The 24,494-nt window shown below is 39.7% G+C and overlaps 1 protein-coding gene and 1 non-coding gene across 2 annotated transcripts; both read left to right on the top strand.

Moving 5' to 3' along the window:
• The first annotated feature begins 1,290 nt into the window (after positions 1 to 1,290).
• LOC108451654 (uncharacterized) lies at positions 1,291 to 3,026 on the top strand. The gene is made up of 3 exons (XM_017749319.1): positions 1,291 to 1,497; positions 1,737 to 2,043; positions 2,800 to 3,026. Exons 1-3 carry the CDS (start codon positions 1,291 to 1,293, stop codon positions 3,024 to 3,026), a joined length of 741 nt encoding a protein of 246 aa, XP_017604808.1.
• Positions 3,027 to 20,249: 17,223 nt separating this feature from the next.
• LOC128293475 (small nucleolar RNA R71) lies at positions 20,250 to 20,356 on the top strand. Its single transcript, XR_008283656.1, has one exon. It is a non-coding gene; the product is annotated as a small nucleolar RNA R71 (small nucleolar RNA).
• The last annotated feature ends 4,138 nt before the right edge of the window (positions 20,357 to 24,494 follow it).

Genomic DNA, 24,494 nt, shown 5'->3' with positions numbered 1-24,494 from the left:
ATAGTAAAGAATTTTTGAAGTAATACTTCTGAATGTGTGGTCTACCGAGTCTTCGGCGCTGATCCTATAAGTTCTCTAAAACTACTATATGTTTTAACTGAAATATTGAGATTATCATAGATAATAGACTATAATGAAACCTTTATTAGGGTAACCTGAAACTGTAGTAAGACTACGAGCTGTGAAACCAAACGACTCTAAATTATTGATGCTATTTTCTATAAAACATTCGTTAATAAACACTGGAACGGTAAAACTGATGCATAAAACTGTTAATACAGATAATACCTACATAATGAGCACTAGAGGTACTGTGGAAGAGGTACAAGAGGCTGCGGCAAAGGCCGTGAGGTGCTCGAGCTAGGTCTTCAGCATTAAGCCATGCTTCGAATTCACCTGTGACTAAGACTAGGTCACATGATCGGGCAGCTGGGGAAGACACACTGTCCTAGGCTATGCTGCGAATTTTGGAGAAGGTCACTAGGCCCAATACTGGTACTGTGGGCCGTGGGTCGGTAATGGAACGTCTCAGGTCTAATGGGGCTGAGATCTTTAGGGGTATCACTGGAGTTGCCCCTAATGTGGCTGAATATTGCATTGAGGCCACAGAGAGGATCATGGATGACCTCGACTGCACTCCCGAGTAAAAAGTAAAAGGAGCGGTCTCATTACTACGAGGTGAAGCCTATCAATGGTGGCTTACATTGAAAGAGGGTACTCAGCCCGATCGATTGACTTGGGAGTTTTTCAAGAATGCATTCCAAGGGAAATATATGGGATCTAGCTATGTAAATACCCGCAGAAGGGAGTTTCTGAGTCTAACCCAAGGGGATAAGTCCGTAGTTGAATATGAGGCAGATTTTTGTAATTGAGCCACTATGCATGAGGCATGGTGGCAACTGAGTATGAGCGTTGCATGTATTTTGAGGATGGCCTCAGAGATGATCTACGAGTTTTGATAGCTCCATAAAGGGAGCGAGATTTTGCTGTGTTAGTGGAAAAGGCGAAGATCACTGAGAATATGAAGCGCGCTGAGTGCCATAATCGCGAAAAGGATAAAGGTAGAAATAAGAGGGTTTGGGAGCCCTCAGGTTTAGTTATGAGGCCTAAGAAAAAGGCCAAGTTTGATGGACCAGTTAGAGTTGGGCCCCTGTTGCTACTTTTGGGCCGCAACCTTGTACTATTTGTGGGAAACGCCATCAAGACGAGTGCTGGGTACGGATAGGGGTATGTTTGAGGTGTGGATCTTTAGAGCACCATATCAAGGATTGTCCATGGAGGCCCGATCAGATGCAAGCTACTGGTATGGGTATTGTTAAGCCACAAGAGGTTATCAGCAGCCACCGAGAGGCCGTGGTCTGGCTAGAGGTGGAAATGATACAGGCCATAGTCGAGGAGCACTGGGCAAAAGTGCTAGACATATTGAGGCGAGGCAGCCAACACTGGTTTATGCTGTACGTCACCGAGAGGACGAAGACATCCCAAATGTTATTACAGGTACGTTCTTTATTCATAGCATACCTTACATTGCATTTCTTGATGTGGGGTCTACGGACTCTTATATTGCATGCACTATGTCTAAGGCGTACGGTGTGATATGTAAAAACACTACGAGTGAGGTTACCGTGTTGAGTCCATCAGGGTAGTCAGTGAGAGTGAACAAATTATTTAAGGATGTACCTTTGGAGGTTCAAGGAATGATCTTTTTAACTGACTTGGTGGAATTGCCTTTTAAGGAATTCGACATAATATTGGGCATGGACTGGCTGGTTAAGCATCAGGCAAATTTGGATTGTGTTGCAAAGCAGATGATACTGAGAACTGAAAAGGGTGGTAAGGTAATTATAATTAAAGAGCTTTGGAATTATCTGTCAAATGTGATTTCTGCATCTAGGGCTGAGAAATTGGTGCGTAAGGGTTGTGAGGCGTATTTAGCCTACGTCAGTGCTTCAGGTTCTGAGATTTCGTCTATGAAAGATATCAAAATAGTAAAGGATTTTTCGGATGTTATTCCCAATGAGTTTCCGAGGTTACCTCCTAACCGTGAAGTTGAGTTTGGAATAGAGCTCTTGCCTGGTACAGCTCCGGTGTCTATTGCCTCTTATAGAATGGCACTGAAGGAGCTTGAGGAGCTTAAAACACAAATTCAAGAGTTACTGGATCTAGGGTTCATCTACCCTAGTGTGTCTCCGTGGGGAGCACCGATTTTATTCGTGAAGAAGAAGGATAGAACCATGCGGATGTGCATCGACTATTGGCAATTGAACAAATTGGCTATCAAGAATAAGTACCCCCTACCGAGGATTGATGATTTATTTGACCAGTTTTGAGGAGTTTCGATCTTCTCTAAGATTGATCTCCGATCGGGGTATCATCAACTGAGGGTCAAGGAGATTGATGTCTACAAGACATCATTTAAGACTCGTTATGGTCATTACGAGTTCCTAGTGATACCGTTTGGACTAACGAATACACCAGTGGCTTTTATGGATTTGATGAACTGAGTGTTCTAGACTTATCTAGATTGATTCGTAGTGGTGTTAATAGATGACATCCTGGTGTATTCAAAGACTGAGGAGGAACACGATGCACATCTTCGGGTTGTTCTGTAGATTTTGAGGGAGAAGCAGTTGTATGCTAAATTCAGCAAGTGTGAATTCTGGCTACGTGAGGTAACTTTTCTAGGTCACGTGGTATCTGCTGAGGGGATTTGGGTTGATCTTCGAAAAATTGAAGCGGTTCTGGATTGGAAGTAACCTAAGTCAGTATCTGAGATTTGAAGTTTTCTAAGATTGGCAGGGTATTATAGATGGTTTGCTGAGGGATTTTTGTTGATTGCTGCACCTCTGACTAAGTTGTTGCGTAAAGAGGTACTATTTAAATGGACTAATAAGCAGCAGGAAAGTTTTGAGAGACTTAAGAAAGTTTTGGCTGAGGCCCCTGTCTTAATACAGCAAGATTTTAGAAAGGACTTCACTGTCTACAGCGTTGCATCACATGTTGGCTTAGGATGTGTGTTGATGTAAGAGGGTAAGGTAGTGGCATATGCGTCTCGTCAGCTTACGATGCATGAAGCGAACTACCCGATACATGATTTGGAGTTGGCAACGGTGGTTTTCGCACTGAAGATTTAGAGGCACTACCTGTATGGTGAGAAGTGTATCATTTACACGGATCACAAAAGCCTCAAGTATCTCCTAACTCAGAAGGAGCTAAACCTTAGGCAGCGTAGGTGGATCGAGCTGCTTAAGGTCTATGACTGTTCGATTGAGTACCATCTTGGTAAGGCTAATGTGGTAGCTGATGCACTAAGCCATAAGCCTGTTACTGATTTGAAGGTGATGTTTGCTCGTCTCAGTTTATTCGAAGATGGTAGTTTACTGGCCAAACTTCAAGTTAAACCGACGTGGATTGAATAGATTAAAAGTAAGCAGTTGGAGGATGAGTCACTGGGTTCTCGTTTCCGACAAATTGAGAATGGGAAACTTTAGATTTTGGGATGAATAGCGAAGGGGTACTTTGTTTCCATGGGAGAGTCTGTGTACCAAAAGATACTGATTTGAGGTAGTCTATACTGCAGGAAGTGCATAGTAGTCCTTATGCCATGCATCCTGGCAGGAATAAGATGTACTGAGACCTTCGGGAGTTGTATTGGTGGTCAGGGCTTAAGCATGAAGTTATTAATTTTGTGAGTGAGTGCCTAACTTGCCAACAAGTTAAGGCGGAGCATCAGTTGCCTTCAGGGTTGCTTCAGCCAGTTAAGATTTCGCTTTGGAAGTGGGAGAGAGTAACTATGGATTTTGTTACTGGGCTATCCTTAACGCCTACTAAGAAGGATTCAGTATAGGCCATCGTTGATTGACTAACTAAATCTGCCCATTTTATACCCGTTCATACAGATTACTCATTGCAGAAGTTGGCTAAGCTGTATATGTCTAAAATTGTGATACTGCATGGGGTACCAGTTTCCATCATATCCGATAGAGATCCTCGCTTCACCTCTCGATTTTGGAAGAAGTTACATGACGTATTGGGTGCAAGTTTGGACTTCAGTACTGCGTTTCATTCCCAGACGGATGGGCAGTCGGAGAGGGTGATTTAGATATTGGAGGATATGTTAAAGAGTTGTGTAATTGACATCCATGGCAGTTGGGAGGATTACTTACCATTGGCAGAGTTTGCATACAACAATAGCTACCAGTTTAGCATACAGATGGCACCTTACGAGGCATTATATGGTTGTAGGTGTCGTACTCCTTCTTCTTCAACTGAGTTGGGTGAGCGGCGTATTCTGGGCCCTGAGTTTATTTTTTGATACTGAAGACAAGGTGAAGTTGATTTAAGATCGGCTGAAGGTAGCTTCGAACAGACAAAAGTCTTATACGGACATGAAGCGTAAGGAGATTGAGTATTCAGTGGGAGACTTGGTGTTTTTTAAGGTCTCACCATGGAAGAAGGTATTGAGGTTTGGTCGGAAGGGCAAGTTAAGGCCTAGGTTCATTAGGCCATATCGTATATTGAAACGTGTGGGACCGGTTGCCTATCAACTTGAGTTACCTCCAGAGTTGGACTGGATTCATGATGTATTTCACGTCTCTATGTTGAGGCGATATCACTCTGATGCTACACACATTGTTTCGACTGAGGAGATTAAGGTTAGACCGGATTTGACCTTTGAGGAAGAGCCAGTCCAGATTTTAGACTGTGATGTGAAAGTTCTGAGAAGGAAGTCAGTTCCACTGGTTAAGGTGCTATGGCGTAATCACAGTCATGAAGAAGCTACGTGGGAACCCGAGGAGGCGATGCGACTACATTTCCCTCATCTGTTTTGATTAGGCAAATTTCAAGACCGAAATTATCTTTTAGGGGGTAGAGTTGTAATGCCCTAAATCTTCAGTATTTTAATGACATGTTATGTTGCATGAGATTTATGTGTTATGGTGGTTAAGGGTCCTTAGTAGTTTGAGAGGACCTGGGTTCAAAACTAGGCTTTAGAGAAAATTTTAGTTTCTGTTTGAATAAACCCTTGTTTACTGCTAATAGACTTCTAAATTAATATGAATGCTGCATGGCGTGAAGGGCTTGCTAGTCATCTGGCATGTGGCGTATGGTGTGTGTCTAGAGGTCTTGAGTTTGAACTACCCTAAGCGCAAGGGAGTAATATTTTGCTGCTCTCGCAAGGTAGGTGGTTGAGGTTGACCAAAACTCTTAGGGTGGAGTGGTTGTGTGGGAGTGAATAGCCGAATTTGACGAGAGAATAGTGGGATTGGATGAGGGAGTTATCGGTTTGAGTTTGGTGAAAAGGGAAATTAGGAGAGAATCGAGGAAGTTGGAAGTTGTGGTAGTAGTGGTGCCGAATGAGGACTCTCCTAAGCCATTTGGTCGTAGGATGGCTAGGCAACTTGGTGCCGAAATTTCTTTTGGTTTTGTGCTCTCAATTCGATAGTCCCACCTCTTTTCTATTTTTCTTCTCTTTTCCTTTTGTCATTTCTCGATTTTGTTGTTTATTGGTAGCCGAATGCCACTTGTGACTTGTATGCATTTTTGTATCAGACCTTTTGGGCGGCTCTTCAATTGTGTAGGTTGCTAGATCAATTTTTTCCCTCTTCCTCACCTTCTTTCTGTATTTCCTTACCCTTGTCGAACCCCCATCTTCTTCCTTTCTTTTTTTCGGCCTCTAGCATTTGCTTTCTCTGTTGTTTTTAAACCAAATATTTACCTTTTCTTCTTCTCTTGTCTTTCACAACTCTTTCTCCCTTATTTGGTGGTTGGCTGAATATCGACTGGTAAGTCCCTGGTTGATTCTACTCTTTCGGTTTTCCCTTCTTTTCTTTTAATGCCAAATCTCTTTCTCTAATGACTCTAGTATTCTTTAGGGGTAATACTTGTAACACCCCAAACCCGAGACCATCGCCGGTGTCGGACCCGAGGGTTAACAAACCAAGTTCACATGTTTTTGCCCACCAATTTGACATTTCCAGTCAGGCTGGAAAACTGCGTCACTGTCGCCTTAAAAATCATATCTCGAGTTTCAAAACTCAGAAACTGGTTTCGTAAATTTTCCCTGAATTTAGACTCATATATCCATCCATGGATTTATTTCTAGGATTTTGGTCGGGCCAATTGGTACAGTTTATTAGTTAAAGTTACCCTGTTACAGGGATCGACTGCTCTGACCTTCGCGCGGTATAACTTGAATATCTCTCTGTACAGGGCTTTAATGCTGGTGTCGTTTGTTTCTAATGAAACTAGACTCAAAATGGAATCTTTACATATAAGGTATATCTCCTAATTCTTTTTGGATAATTTATAGTGAATTTTTAAAGTTGCGACAGGGAACCCAGAAACCATTCTGGCCCTGTCTCACAATAGCCTTAATATCTCTTAACCTGTAACTCCTATGACCGTTTCGTTTCTTCCATATGAAAATAGACTCATCAAGGTTCATTTACATAGCTTATTCACTATCTAATTCCATTCCTATGAATTTTGGTGATTTTTCACATTCATGCCACTGCAGCTGGCAGCATCTGTTTTAAGATAGGACTTACCTATTTGGTGGTCTCCATGATTCAACTAGCCTTACCATACATAGGTTCATATATGATCATTTTAACCATGCCAATGGCTGATCATATGACCAACATTCCCATTTCCAAGCCATAGCCACATCATGACACAAAATATACACATACAACCCGCAATTAGTCTAAGTTCATGCTTCCCTTTTCGAGCCATTTTCGCACGGCCGTACATACTTACATTACAACATATTTAACAAACAAGGGGTAGTCCTATACATGCCATCTCAAGTTCAACCAAAAATTTATACCAAAATGGAGGCTTGATAGTGTGGATGACTTCGACTTCAAGATCCCAAATCCGATTGCCTCGAGCGAAATCTAGAAAACTAAGAGCCAAAGCAACGGGGTAAGCATTTTATGCTTAGTAAGTCTCAAGGAATATAATGAACTATAAATTTACAGCAATACATTCACATAGCCAAATGCATCATTTCATTAATACACATTCTTACTTCATACTTCATCATTATATAAGTTCGCAAAGCATCAATCAATTCAATAACTGAAATTCATTAGTCGATTGAGCGAATGTTGCTCAAACACATCGACTTTCCAATGCACATATAACGTACCTTATCCTTTGGGCTTTCCGAGTGTACTAATTAAATTCATTTCGCAACCAACACTCACCTCCAGCCCAAGATTCTTCGAATATAACCGGATTTAATCACGTGCACAAATGCCTTGGTCTTAGCCCGGATAGAGTAACTTCATACGAATGCCTTCGGCCTTAGCCCGGATATAGCCACTAGCACAATTGCCTTGGTCTTAACCCGGATATAATTTCCAGCATAGTTGTCTTCGGCTTAGCCCGATATCATTCAATTTCTCATGCACACATACATCAATAATCATTGGACATACATATTTCATTTTCGTTACTAAGGCTCAAACACAATTATAATCATTAGCATATTCGCCTTGGGACTTAGCCCGTGGAATTCAAATACTCATACACACATAATCAATAATCATACACATCCATATTTCATCTCACATAATTCAAGTAAGGTCACTTCTTGAGGACTTACCTCGGATGTTGTCGAACGGCTTTTTCGGCTATTCGATCACCTTTTCCTTCCCCTTGTCCAATTGTGGCCCTCTTAGCTCTTGAGCTAATTCAAACAAATTCAATTTATTAAAATCTCATTGTGCTTGCTTATGGCCGAATATGACAAGGATTTTAAATGGTCATATGGCCACTCTTTAGCTTGAATACACAATGGTCATGCACATTTTATACTACATCAAGCAATTCAATACAATTTATTTGAGCATCAAGGAAATGCTAAGGCCTTCAATAGGCTACCCAAGGCCGAATATTCATGTACATGTTGAGGTCAATTTTGCACTTAATACCTCACAAAAACAGCATGCAATCTACTAATTAATGCTTTGCACATTGTGGCCCAAAACTTATAATATAGCATCAAGCACTTATATGTGTGCTAGGTCAATTGTGCTTGCAATTTCACAAGCATTCTTCCACATTTTCTTCTTTAAATCAATATATTCATCACTTAGTTCATAACCAAACATAATGTGCAATCATATATATGCATATATGAGCATGGCGAATTTTCAAGGTGTCCATAGCCATCCAAAACACAAATTTTAACTAACATGCAAGAAGCATGAATCATGCTCAAGAATGCATCATGGCCGAATATGACAATCATGCTCCTTTTCAACTTTAATCATGATAAAACAAAGAGAAAACTCAAAATCTTACTCATGAATAGAAAATCCATCATTGCATGCATCATCATCAAGCTTCACACTTAGCATGCAATGGCTTTATCACCATAACAACTTTGCCCAAATACCATTTCCATGGCATAACAAAGATTTGAGCCATGGCTAACATGCACATCAAGTTAGTAACCAAGTCATGCATGAAACTCCAAACACAACCTCATACATACCTTAATCTTGGTACAAGTATGGCCAAGTCTCCTTCTAGTTCTCTTCTAAACCAAAAATGGAGCAAAAATCCCTTTCTTCCTCCTTATGATTTTCGCCAAAAGATGAGAAAGGATGAACAAATTTTTTGTTTTCTCTTCTTGGTTGCACGGCAATGGGGGAATGCTACTCTCACACACATTTTTTTTTCATTCTTTTCTTACCCATGCTTATTTGTTTATGATTTCTCCCTAATGCCCAACAAAACATGTTTCATGACATGTTTAGCCCATATCACTTTGTCATGGCCGGCCATCATTTGTAAAAAAGGGAAATTTGACATGCAAGTCCATTATTTTGCATGCATGCTTTAATTAGTCATCACATATTTCCCTATCGTACTTTCAAAGTTCACTACTAAGTCCTTTCTTATAAATTAGCACCTAATTAATAAAAATCGAGACACGAAATATTTACGCATACCAATTCCACATACAATAAGCACGGAATATAACACTTAATTATTCTTGTGACTCGGTTTCGTGGTCCCAAACCACTCTCCGACTAGGGTCACATTCGGGTGTCACAACTCTCCCCACTCAAGAGATTTTCGCCCCAAAAGCTTACCGGTAAATAGGTTCGGATATCGCTCCCTCATAGAGTTCTCGGTCTCCCAAGTAGCTTCTTCTATCCCGTGCTTGAGCCATAACACTTTCACTAGCGGAACCCGCTTGTTTCGCAACTCTTTCACTTCTCGTGATAGGATACGAATTGGTTCTTCCTCATAACTCATATTAGCTTGAATTTCAATTTCTGATGGACTAATCACGTGCGTTGGATCGGATCTATAACGTCAAGCATCGACACGTGGAAGACATCGTGAACCTTTTGAGTTCGGGGCAAAGTCAAACGATATGCCACCGGACCGACTCGCTCGATATCTCATATGGCCCAATGAACCTCGGGCTCAACTTGCCCTTACTACCGAACTCGAGTATCTTTTTCCAAGGCGATACCTTGAGAAACACTTTATCACCCACCGATACTCGATATCCTTACGCTTCATATCCGCGCATCGACTTCTCGACGATCGAAGGCTATCTTCAAACTTTCACGGATTACTTTCACTTTGCTCAGATCCCTAATCAAATCCACCGAAAATCTTGCTTTCACCAAGCTCACCAAAACAATGGTGTACGGCATTTACGCCGCATAAAGCCTCATAAGGTGCCATCTTAATGCTCGATTGAAAGTTGTTGTTGTAAGCGAATTCAATCAACGGCAAATACCGCTCCCATGAACCACTAAACTCAAGGACGCAACATCTTAACATATCCTCAAGTATCCGAATTACCCGCCGGATTGACCATCGGTTTGGGGGTGAAAGGCGGCTGAAATGCAACTTGGTACCCAAAGCTTCTTGCAACTTTTTCCAAAACCGCGAGGTAAATCTCGGATCTCTATCCGACACGATAGAAATAGGTACCCGTGTAATTTCACAACTGAGAAACGACAATTCCGCTTAATTTGTCCATTGAAAATCCGACGACGGGGACAAAGTGGGCCGACTTAGTCAATCGATCTACCACGACCCAAACCGCATCCTTCTTACTTGTCGACAATGGCGGTCCGGATACAAAGTCCATTGTGACTCGATCCCATTTCCACTCGGGTATCGTGATTGGTCAAGTAATCCTCAAGGCACCGATGTTCCGCTTTCACTTGTTGACATATTAAACATCTTGAAACAAAGTCGAGATGTCTCGCTTCATACCATGCCACCAAAATCGACGTTTCAAATCATTGTACATCTTCGTACTCCGGGTGGATTGCCATTTGGCTACAATGGGCTTCATTGAATTATCGAAATGAGTTCAATTCCTTGGGACACACAGATGACTTTTGAACCTCAAACAATCGTCATCGTCGATTTGAAACTCCGAGTCCTCGTCGAACACACGCAGCCCGCTTTTGCAACCAACTCGTCGTCGACTTTCTCGAGCTTCTCGAATTTGGTGTGTCAATAGTGGTTTGGCTTTCAATTCAGCCACTAACACACCGTCGGATCGGACGGACAAGTGCACATTCATCGTCAGAAGTGAATAACGATTTACGACTCAAGGCATCCGCAACCACATTCGCCTTTCCCGTGATAATCAATGATCGATTCATAATCCTTTAACAGCTCAAGCCAACGTCTTTGTCGCAGATTTAAGTCTCTTTGGGTCATCAAATATTTGAGACTTTTGTAATCCGAGTATACATGGCACCTTTCACCAAATAAGTAATGTCGCCAAATCTTTAAGGCGAATACGATGGCGCCAATTCGAGATCATGAGTCGGATAATTTTTCTCATGTGGCTTTAATTGCCTCGACGACAGGCCACAACTCGACCTTCTTGCATTAATACGCAACCTAACCCAAGTAGAGAGGCGTCGCTATAGATAACAAACTCCTTGGGACTCGGGTTGCACTAGAATTGGGGCTTCACCAAATAAGTTTTCAGTTGATCAAGCTTTTTGGCATTTCTCCATCCATTCGAACTTAACATCCTTTTGGAGTAAGCCGTCATCGGCGTGGCTATCGTTGAGAACCCTTTACAAAACGTCAAGAATAAACGGCAAGCCCCAAAAGCTTCAACCTCGTAATATTTCTGAGGCTTCCAATTTAGTATGGCTGAAATTTTATTCGGTCGACTCGAATACCCGATCGCAGATACCACATGACCCAAGAAGCTAACCTCTCTTAACCGTAACTCACACTTCTTGAACTTAGCATATAATTGCTTGTCCCGTAAAATTTGCAAGACTAACCGCAGTGTTCAAAGATGTTCGGTCTCATTTCTTGAATAGACCAAGATGTCATCAATGAACACGACTACGAATCAATCCAAATATGGTCTAAAGATTCGATTCATTAAATCCATAAATACCGTAGGGCATTAGTGAGCCCAAACGGCATCACCAGAACTCGTAGTGACCATATCTCGCTCAAGGCGCCTTGGGCACGCCCGAATCTCGGATTCGCAATTGATAGTAGCCCGATCTCAAATCTATTTTCGAGAACACCGAGGCTCCCTTCAGCTTGATCGAACAAGTCATCAATACGTGGCAACGGATATTTGTTCTTTATCGTCGCTTTGTTAAGTCGACGATAGTCGATGCACGATCGCATGGTTCCATCCTTCTTCTTCACTTAACAAAGACCTACAAGACCCCAAGGCGAAAAACTCAGGCGAGCAAAACCTCTATCCACCAATTCTTGCAATCGAACTTTCAACTCCTTTAATTCCGTTGGGGCCATACGACACGGAGCTATCGAATTGAGTGGTACCGGTACCAATTCGATGCCAAATTCTATTTCCGAATGTGGTAAACCCGGCAATTCTTCTGGAAAACATCCGGTATTCACAAACCACGGGCACAGATTCGGTTTCTTCTCGATTCCTTGTCATCGAGTACGACGCAAGGTACGCCGCACCCTTTTCTTACATATTTCGGGCCAACATCGCCGATATTACGGTGGCAACCCCTTTAAGTCCGTGGACTCAACCCGAATTATTTCATTATTCGCAAGACTTCAAATCGATAGTCTTGCTCTTGCAATTTACAACCGCATCGTGCATGGTCAACCAATCCAAACCAAGAATAACATCGAACTCATCGAATGGCAAAAGCATTAAGTCCGCCGGAAAACAAGAACCTCGGAACACTAGGGACTTTTCTTGCACACTTTGTTAACAAGCACGTAATGACCCAAGGGTTTGACACCGAATTACAAACTCAAGAGACTCAATGGGCAGTCTTCTTATGGATGCTAAGGTTTCACATATATATGAATGAGTAGAACCGTGGTCAATCAAAGCAATTACATTTGTATTGAAAAGAGTGAAAGTACGGTAATAACATCCGAGAGGCAAGATCCTCGGCGTGCGCAGATGGCATAAGTCCTAGCAGAGCACGAGCCTCAGATCGATGGTAGCATCTCTAGATCCTCTCGACCGCCATCGACATTGCCCATATTTCTAGGTGGTCTACCTCGAGCGATGGTAGCACCCGGGTTTGCACTCGACTTGCATTCTGCTCATGCATCCTCGGGCAATCCTTCATAAAGTGGTCGGCCGATCCACACTTATAGCAGAGCGATCACGAAACCAACAGCTCCCGAATGCCATTTGCCACAATGTGGACACTCCGCCTCTCTCGGCGATCATTTCCGCCACCGCGATCGAGGTGACTCGTGTGGTCACAGGGGTCGATCGCGTCCTCGTCTAGAAAAGCCCAAACGCCTCTAGACCGGCTCGCATCATCTCGAAATCTCTTCGATGCTTGTTGAAGAGACTTTCCGAGGACCTCTTTCGAATTCTCCAATCCCCACATCAGCTTTTTGTTTCTCCTTTCTAAGCTCTTGACTTTACAAGCTCGCTCAACAAGTACTACGAACTCTCGATCTCGAGAATGCCAACAAACATCCTTATATCATCATTCAGCCCATCCTCAAGCGTTTTACATAATAGCTTCGGACGAAATGCATTCTCGCGTCGGCTAAGCCTCACAAACTTTCGTTCGTAGTCAGTAATCGGACATAGAACCTTGCTTAAGATCAAGGAATTCCTCCGCTTTTGGTCGATGAATCTCGACTAATATACTTTTTTGAACTCGGTTAGAAAGAATTCCCAAGTCACTTGTTCTCTAGGCACCACAAGTCGAGTACTCCACCAATAGTAGGCGGACTCGTAGCAAGGAGATGGTACACTTTAAGCACTCATCGGTGTACAGGATAGCTCATCAAGCACCCGGATAGTGTTATCTAACCATAATTCAGCTCGCTTCGGCATCATCATCATCCGTAGCCTTAAATTCAGTGGCCCCATGTTTTCGAATCCTATCGATTCGGGGCTTACCCGACCTTATTTGGTCGATTCGGAGGTATTGTAGGTGCGGGGTTGCATTAGTCGGGAATGGAGGTGGTGGAACAGCCGTGTTGGTTCGAATGTATTGATTAAACCATTCGCTCATCACACTATAAAAGGCTTGCCTAGCCTCGTCATTAGGATTATCGGCCATAGGTTGAGAGTCCGCGGCGCTGTCCCTTGCGCGAGCAAAGCGCCACACTCTCCACATCATCGCTATCGCCGGTTGGGATCGGGATCCATTGCTATAAACAAACATGAAGTCAAATTGTCGAATTCATCACACTATCGATTCATCATTTAATGGCATGTATAGCTAGACCCAAACACATCACGGTAGTCCTAGAATCGACTAAACCGTGGCTCGATACCAATAAAATTGTAACACCCCAAACCCGAGACCATCGCCGTGTCGGACCCGAGGGTTAACAAACCAAGTTCACATGTTTTTGCCCACCAATTTGACATTTCCAGTCAGGCTGGAAAACTGCGTCACTGTCGCCTTAAAAATCATATCTCGAGTTTCAAAACTCGGAAACTGGTTTCGTAAATTTTCCCTGAATTTATACTCATATATCCATCCATGGATTTATTTATAGGATTTTTGGTCGGGCCAATTGGTACAGTTTATTAGTTAAAGTTACCCCTGTTACAGGGATCGACTGCTCTGACCTTCGCGCGGTATAACTTGAATATCTCTCTGTACAGGGCTTTAATGCTGGTGTCGTTTGTTTCTAATGAAACTAGACTCAAAATGGAATCTGTACATATAAGGTATATCTCCTAATTATTTTTGGATAATTTATAGTGAATTTTAAAGTTGCGACAGGGAACCCAGAAACCATTCTGGCCCTGTCTCACAATGGCTTTAATATCTCTTAACCTGTAACTCCTATGACCGTTTCGTTTCTTCCATATGAAAATAGACTCATCAAGGTTCATTTACATAGCTTATTCACTATCTAATTCCATTCCTATGAATTTTGGTGATTTTTCACATTCATGCCACTGCAGCTGGCAGCATCTGTTTTAAGATAGGACTTACCTATTTGGTGGTCTCCATGATTCAACTAGCCTTACCATACATAGGTTCATATATGATCATTTTAACCATGCCAATGGCTGATCATATGACCAACATTCCCATTTCCAAGCCATAGCCACATCATGACACAAAATATACACATACAACCCGCAATTAGTCTAAGTTCATGCTTCCCTTTTCGAGCCATTTTCGCACTACCGTACATACTTACATTACAACATATTTAACAAACAAGGGTAGTCCTATACATGCCATCTCAAGTTCAACCAAAATTTATACCAAAATGGAGGCTTGATAGTGTGGATGACTTCGACTTCAAGATCCCAAATCCGATTGCCTCGAGCGAAATCTAGAAAACTAAGAGCCAAAGCAACGGGGTAAGCATTTTTATGCTTAGTAAGTCTCAAGGAATATAATGAACTATAAATTTACAGCAATACATTCACATAGCCAAATGCATCATTTCATTAATACACATTCTTACTTCATACTTCATCATTATATAAGTTCGCAAAGCATCAATCAATTCAATAACTGAAATTCATTAGTCGATTGAGCGAATGTTGCTCAAACACATCGACTTTCCAATGCACATATAACGTACCTTATCCTTTGGGCTTTCCGAGTGTACTAATTAAATTCATTTCGCAACCAACACTCACCTCCAGCCCAAGATTCTTCGAATATAACCGGATTTAATCACGTGCACAAATGCCTTGGTCTTAGCCCGGATAGAGTAACTCATACGAATGCCTTCTTGCCTTAGCCGGATATAGCCACTAGCACAATTGCCTTCGGTCTTAACCCGGATATAATTTCCAGCATAGTTGTCTTCGGCTTAGCCCGATATCATTCAATTTCTCATGCACACATACATCAATAATCATTGGACATACATATTTCATTTTCGTTACTAAGGCTCAAACACAATTATAATCATTAGCATATTCGCCTTGGGACTTAGCCCGTGGAATTCAAATACTCATACACACATAATCAATAATCATACACATCCATATTTCATCTCACATAATTCAAGTAAGGTCACTTCTTGAGGACTTACCTCGGATGTTGTCGAACGGCTTTTTCGGCTATTCGATCACCTTTTCCTTCCCTTGTCCAATTGTGGCCCTCTTAGCTCTTGAGCTAATTCAAACAAATTCAATTTATTAAAATCTCATTGTGCTTGCTTATGGCGAATATGACAAGGATTTTAAATGGTCATATGGCCACTCTTTAGCTTGAATACACAATGGTCATGCACATTTTATACTACATCAAGCAATTCAATACAATTTATTTGAGCATCAAGGAAATGCTAAGGCCTTCAATAGGCTACCCAAGGCCGAATATTCATGTACATGTTGAGGTCAATTTTGCACTTAATACCTCACAAAAACAGCATGCAATCTACTAATTAATGCTTTGCACATTGTGGCCCAAAACTTATAATATAGCATCAAGCACTTATATGTGTGTTAGGTCAATTGTGCTTGCAATTTCACAAGCATTCTTCCACATTTTCTTCTTTAAATCAATATATTCATCACTTAGTTCATAACCAAACATAATGTGCAATCATATATATGCATATATGAGCATGGCCGAATTTTCAAGGTGTCCATAGCCATCCAAAACACAAATTTTTAACTAACATGCAAGAAGCATGAATCATGCTCAAGAATGCATCATGGCGAATATGACAATCATGCTCCTTTTCAACTTTAATCATGATAAAACAAAGAGAAAACTCAAAATCTTACTCATGAATAGAAAATCCATCATTGCATGCATCATCATCAAGCTTCACACTTAGCATGCAATGGCTTTATCACCATAACAACTTTGCCCAAATACCATTTCCATGGCATAACAAAGATTTGAGCCATGGCTAACATGCACATCAAGTTAGTAACCAAGTCATGCATGAAACTCCAAACACAACCTCATACATACCTTAATCTTGGTACAAGTATGGCCAAGTCTCCTTCTAGTTCTCTTCTAAACCAAAAATGGAGCAAAAATCCCTTTCTTCCTCCTTATGATTTTCGCCAAAAGATGAGAAAGGATGAACAAATTTTTTGTTTTCTTCTTGGTTGCACGGCAATGGGGGAATGCTACTCTCACACACATTTTTTTTTTCATTCTTTTCTTACCCATGCTTATTTGTTTATGATTTCTCCCTAATGCCCAACAAAACATGTTTCATGACATGTTTAGCCCATATCACTTTGTCATGGCCGGCCATCATTTGTAAAAGGGAAATTTGACATGCAAGTCCATTATTTTGCATGCATGCTTTAATTAGTCATCACATATTTCCCTATCGTACTTTCAAAGTTCACTACTAAGTCCTTTCTTATAAATTAGCACCTAATTAATAAAAATCGAGACACGAAATATTTACGCATACCAATTCCACATACAATAAGCACGGAATATAACACTTAATTATTCTTGTGACTCGGTTTCGTGGTCCCGAAACCACTCTCCGACTAGGGTCACATTCGGGGTGTCACAATACTTCTCGAGCGTAGAGAAGTGTGCAAGTGTTACAGAAGCGACCAGAATCTTTCGTTTGTCTCTCGATTGAAGGTAGTGTTTTCGTTGTTGTTGTTTTAGACTGGGGTATTTTGGCTTGGAATCCTAAGTATTGGTCGAATGCCCTTTTCTCTGTTACTGATCATGTATAAGTAAACATGATTAATGAAAACTATTTATTATGCAGTATTCATCAAAGAGTTCTTTATTAAACATTCGTCAACAGTTTTAACAGGGCTAATCACTTATCCGTTCAAGGAAAGTATTGGATAATAGATTAAGTTAGGAATAAAGAGGGATGATTAACCCTAGTATTAACCGACTAATAGATTATCGTAACTGAATGTAGGTTTGGAAAACTCTTGGTTGTAACGCATGTTTCGTAACAGACACTACTTAAATTGTTAAACTGCAAAAGCCGAAAAATTACTACCATTGATGCCATGCGGGTGTCGTTCGCCCGTGTGGTCATCTAAATGCATAAGAGCAAGCATGTGACTATAAAGACCACCACGAGTGATCTCGTGGGCGTAGGTCGTGTTGAGCCACGTTGGGATGAAATGGGCCATGTGTGCCCCACGGGCAGTGGGTCCCATATGAGTAAATCACACGGATGTTTGAAGTATAATGGGCCAGGCTATGTAGTTCACATGGCCATGGCCATTATTGAGCTTAATGGGCCACACGTGTGAGTGCGTCCACATGGACTGTAGTAGGGGCTTGGACCCTAATCTATGAAATGACTGTTATACCTCTATGAGGTAAGTGACGAATATACCCCTGTATGTTGTATGACTATTGAGCATGCCATCTTTATTGTATGAACATTTATATTATGTTGCATTGCATGGGTTGGGATATATGACATTGGAGGAAGTGTACTGAAAAGCTATAAGCCTATACTGGCAGCTCTGCTGCAAATACTGTTAGTACCGAGACTGGTACAATTTTTTGGAATGTAAGGATGAGTGGGTTAATTTTATCCCTACATGGAGTGTAGGGCTAGACGGAGTGGAGTGTAGAGGATGGATGGGTAGGATCTTTGTATGCATTACTGATACTGTACTGAAATGGGCTAAGGCTCACACTGATACTGTTATTGTATTGGGCTAAGGCCCACACTGATATTGCAACTGATATGGGCTTAGGCCCAGACTGTTCAACACTGTATGTTTGACTATTTGATAAATTTGGATTACATACTGAATTTCCAAAACTCACCTTTTTCGCCTATCTGTGCAGGTAATCCTTGGCGGGTCGGTGCTGCTAGGGACTCAGAGATGGCCACACCACTGATTACGTTTTGTTTGAATTTAGTAAAACTAGTTTTATATGGGTAAATTTTATGTAATAAGTTTATTTTAAAGTTTCATTTTATTTAGGGATTTATTTAATCTTCTAGATTTAGGATTCGAGTTTTAAAAAGGTAATTGGCTTTCTCTGGTTTCAAAAGCTTCCACAACGAACAATGTTTTAAAGCGTAATAATGATTTTATATGATTCATGTTTTGCTTAATGAACCTATAATTTAACAAATAAATAAAATAAGATCACTTTTCATAAGGATCATAAATAAGGTTTTAAAACAAACAGACTTCACTATTAGAACTACGTTTTTCAAAACTCACTTCAATGTGACATCACAAATGTGGCCATAACGTCTAGGCCGTGTTTGGGGTGTTACAAGTTTTGGCTAAACTAAGCATTTAGTTATACATGTTTAATTTTTGTGATTGAGGTGCCTTTTGTGCATATTGGTTGTATGAATATGTACCAATTTGGATAGCTTGTTGTTATATGGTTTTGGTGTACTTTGAGATGCTTGTTACATGTGGTAAATTGGTTATAGGTGTGTGCATGAATGGGTGAGAAATATGGCTTGGAAATGGCCTATTTTTCATCCACACAGTCAGAGAAATAGGCGTATGTCTCAGCCGTGTGTGACACACAGCCAGGTGACATAATCGTGTCCCCTGTAGGTTTTTGAAGGTTGCATTTTGAGAGTTACACGGCCTGGCACACGAGCATGTGGCTTGGCCATGTGGCCCAAGTCAGAGAGTTATACAAGCTGGAACATTGCCATGTGTCCCTTCTTCAAATGTCCACACGACCTAAGACACGGACGTGTCTCTCGGCCATGTAACCCTTGCAATTTTGAAACTTTTAATCTTTTCCTGAAAAATTCTTTATGTTCCCTATTTAGTCTCGATTTGTTTCTAATGTTTTTTTAAGGCCTCGAGGGCTCGTATAAGGGACAATATGTATGTTATTCATTGGCTATGATTGATATTGTGTAATATATATAAATTAAATTTTTGATTGTTTTGAAATGTAATCTCCGGTAATGCTCCGTAACCCAATTTCGATGATGGATACGGGTTAGGGGTGCTATACAGTTCGAAAGTTGTGCTTCCAAGAACTTCAGAACTTTCCTCCTCAGACAAGGTATCATTCACAACTTCTGGCAGCTAAGTGCCACTCCGGAGTGTTATGGTTTTACATTGTTCTTTTCCTTGAGCTCTAGAACTTTCTGTGTCACTAAGCAATGCTCCTTGTTGTCTGGAGCTTAATGCAGTGGCAATTTGTCCCACTTAATTCTCCAGAGCTCCTAAAGAAGCTTTCTGGCTCTAAATAATTGCATCATTCTTAGCCATATAGTCTTTTAATAAAGCTTCCATAGCTGATGTTGAAGATGATGAACTTTGTTGCACATTTTTCTACGGCATTGGTTGACTTTGTCTAGGTGGTACACTAGCAGCTTTTTTTCTATTAACAGTGTTGGCATTTCCGATTCCCTGATTACTCTAGCTGAAATTTGGATGTTGCTTCCACCATGGATTGTAGATGTTGGAGTAGGGATTGTTGTTGCTACGATTAAAATTTCCTATGTAATACGCAGAGGCTGGATTAAATGGGCATTCACCAAAAACATGATCTTCTCTACAGTATACACATGCTTGTTCTGCAGCCTTTATCTCTTGCATTACAGAAGGTCTTTTCAAAGTTTTAATTATATTCATTAAATATAATACCTGAGTTGTTAACAATGTAATCGCATCAAGTTCCATTGCTCCAGCAACTCCTCTACCAGTACCAATTCTAGTAATGGGGTACTGATAATCATTATCTGCTATTCTTTCCAGAATTTCATATACTTCATTGTAGGATTTTTCAAGCAATGTCCCATTAGTAAATGCATCTGCCATCATTCGTGTATGAGCATTTAATCCATTTTAGAACATTTCCATTTGTGTCAAATACAGAAAACCATGCATTAGGCATTTTCTAATTAATTCCTTGAAACACTCTCATGCTTCGTATAATGTCTCATCTTCAGATTGCCTGCACAATGTAATGTCATTCCTTAGCTTGGCATTCATGTTGGGAGAATTGTACCTAAGCAAAAATCTCTGACATAGTTCATTTCAAGATGCCACCATACCTAATGGTAATGCATTCAACTATAATCTGGCATGATCTCACAATGAATAAGGGAATAATTTTAATCTAAGGGCATCTTCATGAACACCCTGCTGCCTGAATGAGTCACAGACTTTAAGAAAATGTCTCAAGTGCAATCTGAGATCTTCAGTTGGTAAACCACTAAACTGCCCTACCATCTGTAGCATCTGATACATTATTGGTTTTACTACAAAATGTAGACCTTAAATATGTGTCCTAACAATTCCTAGACTTAGATCACCCAAAGTAGGCACTACATGTTCCCTGATAAGTCTATCTCTATCATCTAATATTTGAGGAATATCATCATTCCTTTCATTCTGGAGTACCTAATCTTCTCTCATTGGATCATTTATAATCCTCTTCATTTCTTTTAATGCTTTCCTTCTTCGCCTTAACGTCCTTTCAATGTCAGGATCAAAAAGTACTATGTATCCTCTTGGATACTTCTTCTCATGCACTAGTACCAACCTGAAAAATAAAATAAAATACTAATTAACTATTCTAACAAAAATAACAAGAATAATAACAAATCAACTTTTTACCAATGTTGTCGATCCCCAAAAACGGTGCCAAAAACTTGTTACGTGTAAATAACTAATGCAATTGTGTAAATGTACATGTCATTCAATTAATAAAGTGAAAAGTAAGTATTGTCTCCACAGGGATTAGAAATTGGTATGAGATTGATTATTATAATCCTATTAACTATATTAAATAGTAGGAAATACTCTTAAATTGAATAAGATGTTGGTATAATGAATTAATGTAATTTTATGCTAAAAACAGAGAATTGATATGGCAAATATAATGTGTGGCAAATTACAGAGAAAAGCAATAGTAATTTTGTTGTTGAAAGAATAGGGCTGGAATTATTCAGGTGAAATGCTCATATCAAAATAATGTCATGGAAAAATATTGTCTAATCAACTGCTTAGAGAGTTACTACTGTAACCTACCTCTTTTGATAGCTAGATTTTAAGCTAAAAATCTAAGCTACTATATGTCTACAGAACTCTGGATTAATAACTTCAAAGAACGTTCTTCTCTGCACAACTTGCAACATCTATGTCTAGAGTGCTACGAATATTCTGTCGAATATTCATTTTCATCAAACGATTCTAGATCCATTATATTTAACCTTTTCAAAATTAAAAATACATCTATGAACACACCATACAATCAGCTATATATAGAGCTTGCATGCAAGTATTTAAAATAGGCATAAATTAAATGAAACAATAATATAGGTAATCTCAAATCATGAGCATTAAAGATGATAAACATTTACCCAAATAACTCCAACCCAAAAAAGGTTTAGTTCATGGGTGGAAAAGTAAACACCAAATTTAAATCATTCATCAATATTTAAAGAAGTTTGAATCACAGAAATCAGGAAAACTAAATGCAAAACTGCAGGATTTCTCACCACACTTTATCTTCTCTTTTATCTTCCAATCATACGTGAATCCAGGATAGATGTCTCCTCCCTTTCTTCACGTATGTATTCTACTCTCTGTAGTTGCAACCCTTTCTTTCTCTGAAATTCTCCAACGGAGTTTTTCTCTATGCAGAGAAAGGATTGCTATCACCAGTCTCTTTCTCACACAAATTCTTCTATCCTTTTTCTTCTTCTTCTCTCTCCTTCCTTTGTTAGGTAGATCCATCCCACCTTAGCACACTTTTTTTCATTCCTTTTTTTAGGTTGGATTTTTTGGTACACGCACAGCTAGCTGAGAATGACACGAATAAAGTGCTGAGTCATCTCAGAATTACCATGGCAAATCTGTTGCCAATCAATTTCACAATTTGCAACGGCAATATTTCACTTCCTTTATTTTCCCCCTTCATCTTCTTACTCTTTCTACACCTGTATTCACACAAAACCATACCTTTCCTCCCCAAGTGATAAAAGTAACAAATAATGACCATTATATCACAATCCGAGCTTTGTTATGCAATGTTCTAAAAATATCCTTAAAATGCAAATGTATTCACTTAATTACAACCAATTAATTCTATTTAGAGTCCTTAAATATAACTCTTTTCAAGAGTTATCAACTATTCCAGATATGAGTATGTATACTTAATGTACCACAAAAATGAACCTTTAATAAATTTAAAGAGTTTCGTGCAGAAGTAGATAAACAGCTAGGCTTACCCATAAAGGCACTTCGGTTTAATTAAGGCAGGGAATATTCATCTAATGAGTTCTTAAGGTACCTCATAGAGAATTAGACTTTATCTCAGTTAACCACTTTGAGGACTCTATAACAGAATAGTGTGGCAGGGAGAAAAAGTTAAATGTTATTAGACATGGTGCATTCGATGTTAAGTTATTCGAAGCTGTTATTCTCTTTTTGGGGATATGTTGTACAAACGACTTGCTATATTCTGAATGATGTGCCAATTAAGACAGCATTGAAATCCCCATACGAATTGTGACATGGCAAGGACCTCCATATGATTTAGGGATGTCCAACCCAGGTATTGGACAAAGATGCAAAAAAGTTGGACTCACAAACAGAATTGTGCATATTTGTAGCATATCAAAAGGGAACAAATGGTGGTTTGTTTTATAACCCGAAAGACCAAAATGTTATAGTGTCAACTCATGCTACTTTCTTTAAACAAAGTTACATGAATAACTTTGAACCTTAGAGTAAAGGGGTACTCAAAGAAATTTTGGGAAATATACAAAACCCTACTGAAACGGTTCCAGAACCAACTCCTAATAGTGGACCTACAAACGATCAGCAACATAGGGTGCTTTGTTGCAGTAGGACGGTCTCTCGTAGGTCTGAGTTCTTCCAATCTAGTAGAAGAGTTCTTAACATTGAGTCTATTGAACAGGAAAATGATAACCCACTCACATATGATGAAACAATGCAGAGTGTTGATTCCAAACTCTGGAAAATAGTTATGAAAGCTAAGATGGATTCTATGTATTCCAACTCAGTGTGGGAACTAATAAACTTACTAGTTGAGATAAAACCCATAGGTTGTAAGTAGATCTACAAGAGGAAAAGAAATGCAAATGGAAAGTGAAAACTTATAAGGCCAGACTTGTAGCAAAAAGTTATACTCAGAAAGAAGGTGTCGATTACGAAGAAAATTTCTCTCTAGTTTTCATGCTCAAGTCAATCTACATATTGTTATCCATTGCAACATCTCCCAATTACGAGATATGGAAAATGGATGTCAAGACAAAATTTTGAATTGTTATCTTGAAAAAAGCATAAACATGATACAACCCACCGAATATATAACTAAAAGAAATGAGTATAAAGTGATAGCAATGTGTAACAGCCCGATTTTGGCCTAGTCGGAACAGTAGTTTCGGAGCCACTATTCTGAAACTGGAGAAATTATTTTTAATATTATTTTGTGTTATAGCATGATTATATGAGTGCATGAAAATCTTGGTGAATTAATTTTAGCGTTTATGAGCTTAATTGTACAAAGGACTAAATCGCATAAGGGCAAAAGTCTTATTTTATTAGATAGATATACCAAATAGCTAAAGAACCAAAATTGGGGGTCTTTAAAGTGAAATTAAGCCTTTAAATGAGTGATGGCCGGCCATGAGACAAGGAATTAAAATAGTCAAAATGGTTAGGTAAATTATGGTAACCAAATTGACTAGAAATAAAATAAAATAAACAAAGAATGATATCATCTCTTTCTCATCTTCTTCCTTATTAAAATTTTCAAAAAAGTAAGGGTTTTGAAGCTTTAAAATTTCAGCCAAGCTATCTTCTTGCAAGTAAGTGATTTAGATGCCTATTTTTTATCATTTTTGTACTTTTGGAACCCTTGTAGCATGAACTAGCTAATGGGGGGACTATTTTGTGAAATGGATTGTAACACCCCAAACCCGGTCTAGACGTTATAGCCGAATCTGGCGTGTCACATCGAAGTGTCTTTCGGGAGTTGATCTTTTCAGTAAAAAATTTATTTCTAAATTTAAATCCTTTTATTATTTTTTAACAAAAGTTCTCATCAAAACATTTACCTTATTAACTATCAATGTTATATTAAATTGAT

This window comes from Gossypium arboreum, chromosome 5 (genome assembly GCF_025698485.1).
Source record: "Gossypium arboreum isolate Shixiya-1 chromosome 5, ASM2569848v2, whole genome shotgun sequence".
In the NCBI taxonomy this organism is placed as follows: domain Eukaryota; kingdom Viridiplantae; phylum Streptophyta; class Magnoliopsida; order Malvales; family Malvaceae; genus Gossypium; species Gossypium arboreum.
This window is presented reverse-complemented; position numbering and strand designations above follow the sequence as displayed.

What these genes read in the sequence shown, in the direction of transcription:
- LOC108451654 (XM_017749319.1), top strand. Translation starts at nt 1,291, where the DNA reads ATGCAAGCTACTGGTATGGGTATTGTTAAGCCACAAGAGGTTATCAGC. An exon ending in CATCCCAAATGTTATTACAG is followed by an intron (nt 1,498 to 1,736) that starts GTACGTTCTTTA and finishes TTGCCTTTTAAG; the next exon opens with GAATTCGACATAATATTGGG. An exon ending in TCCGAGGTTACCTCCTAACC is followed by an intron (nt 2,044 to 2,799) that starts GTGAAGTTGAGT and finishes TAAGATTGGCAG; the next exon opens with GGTATTATAGATGGTTTGCT.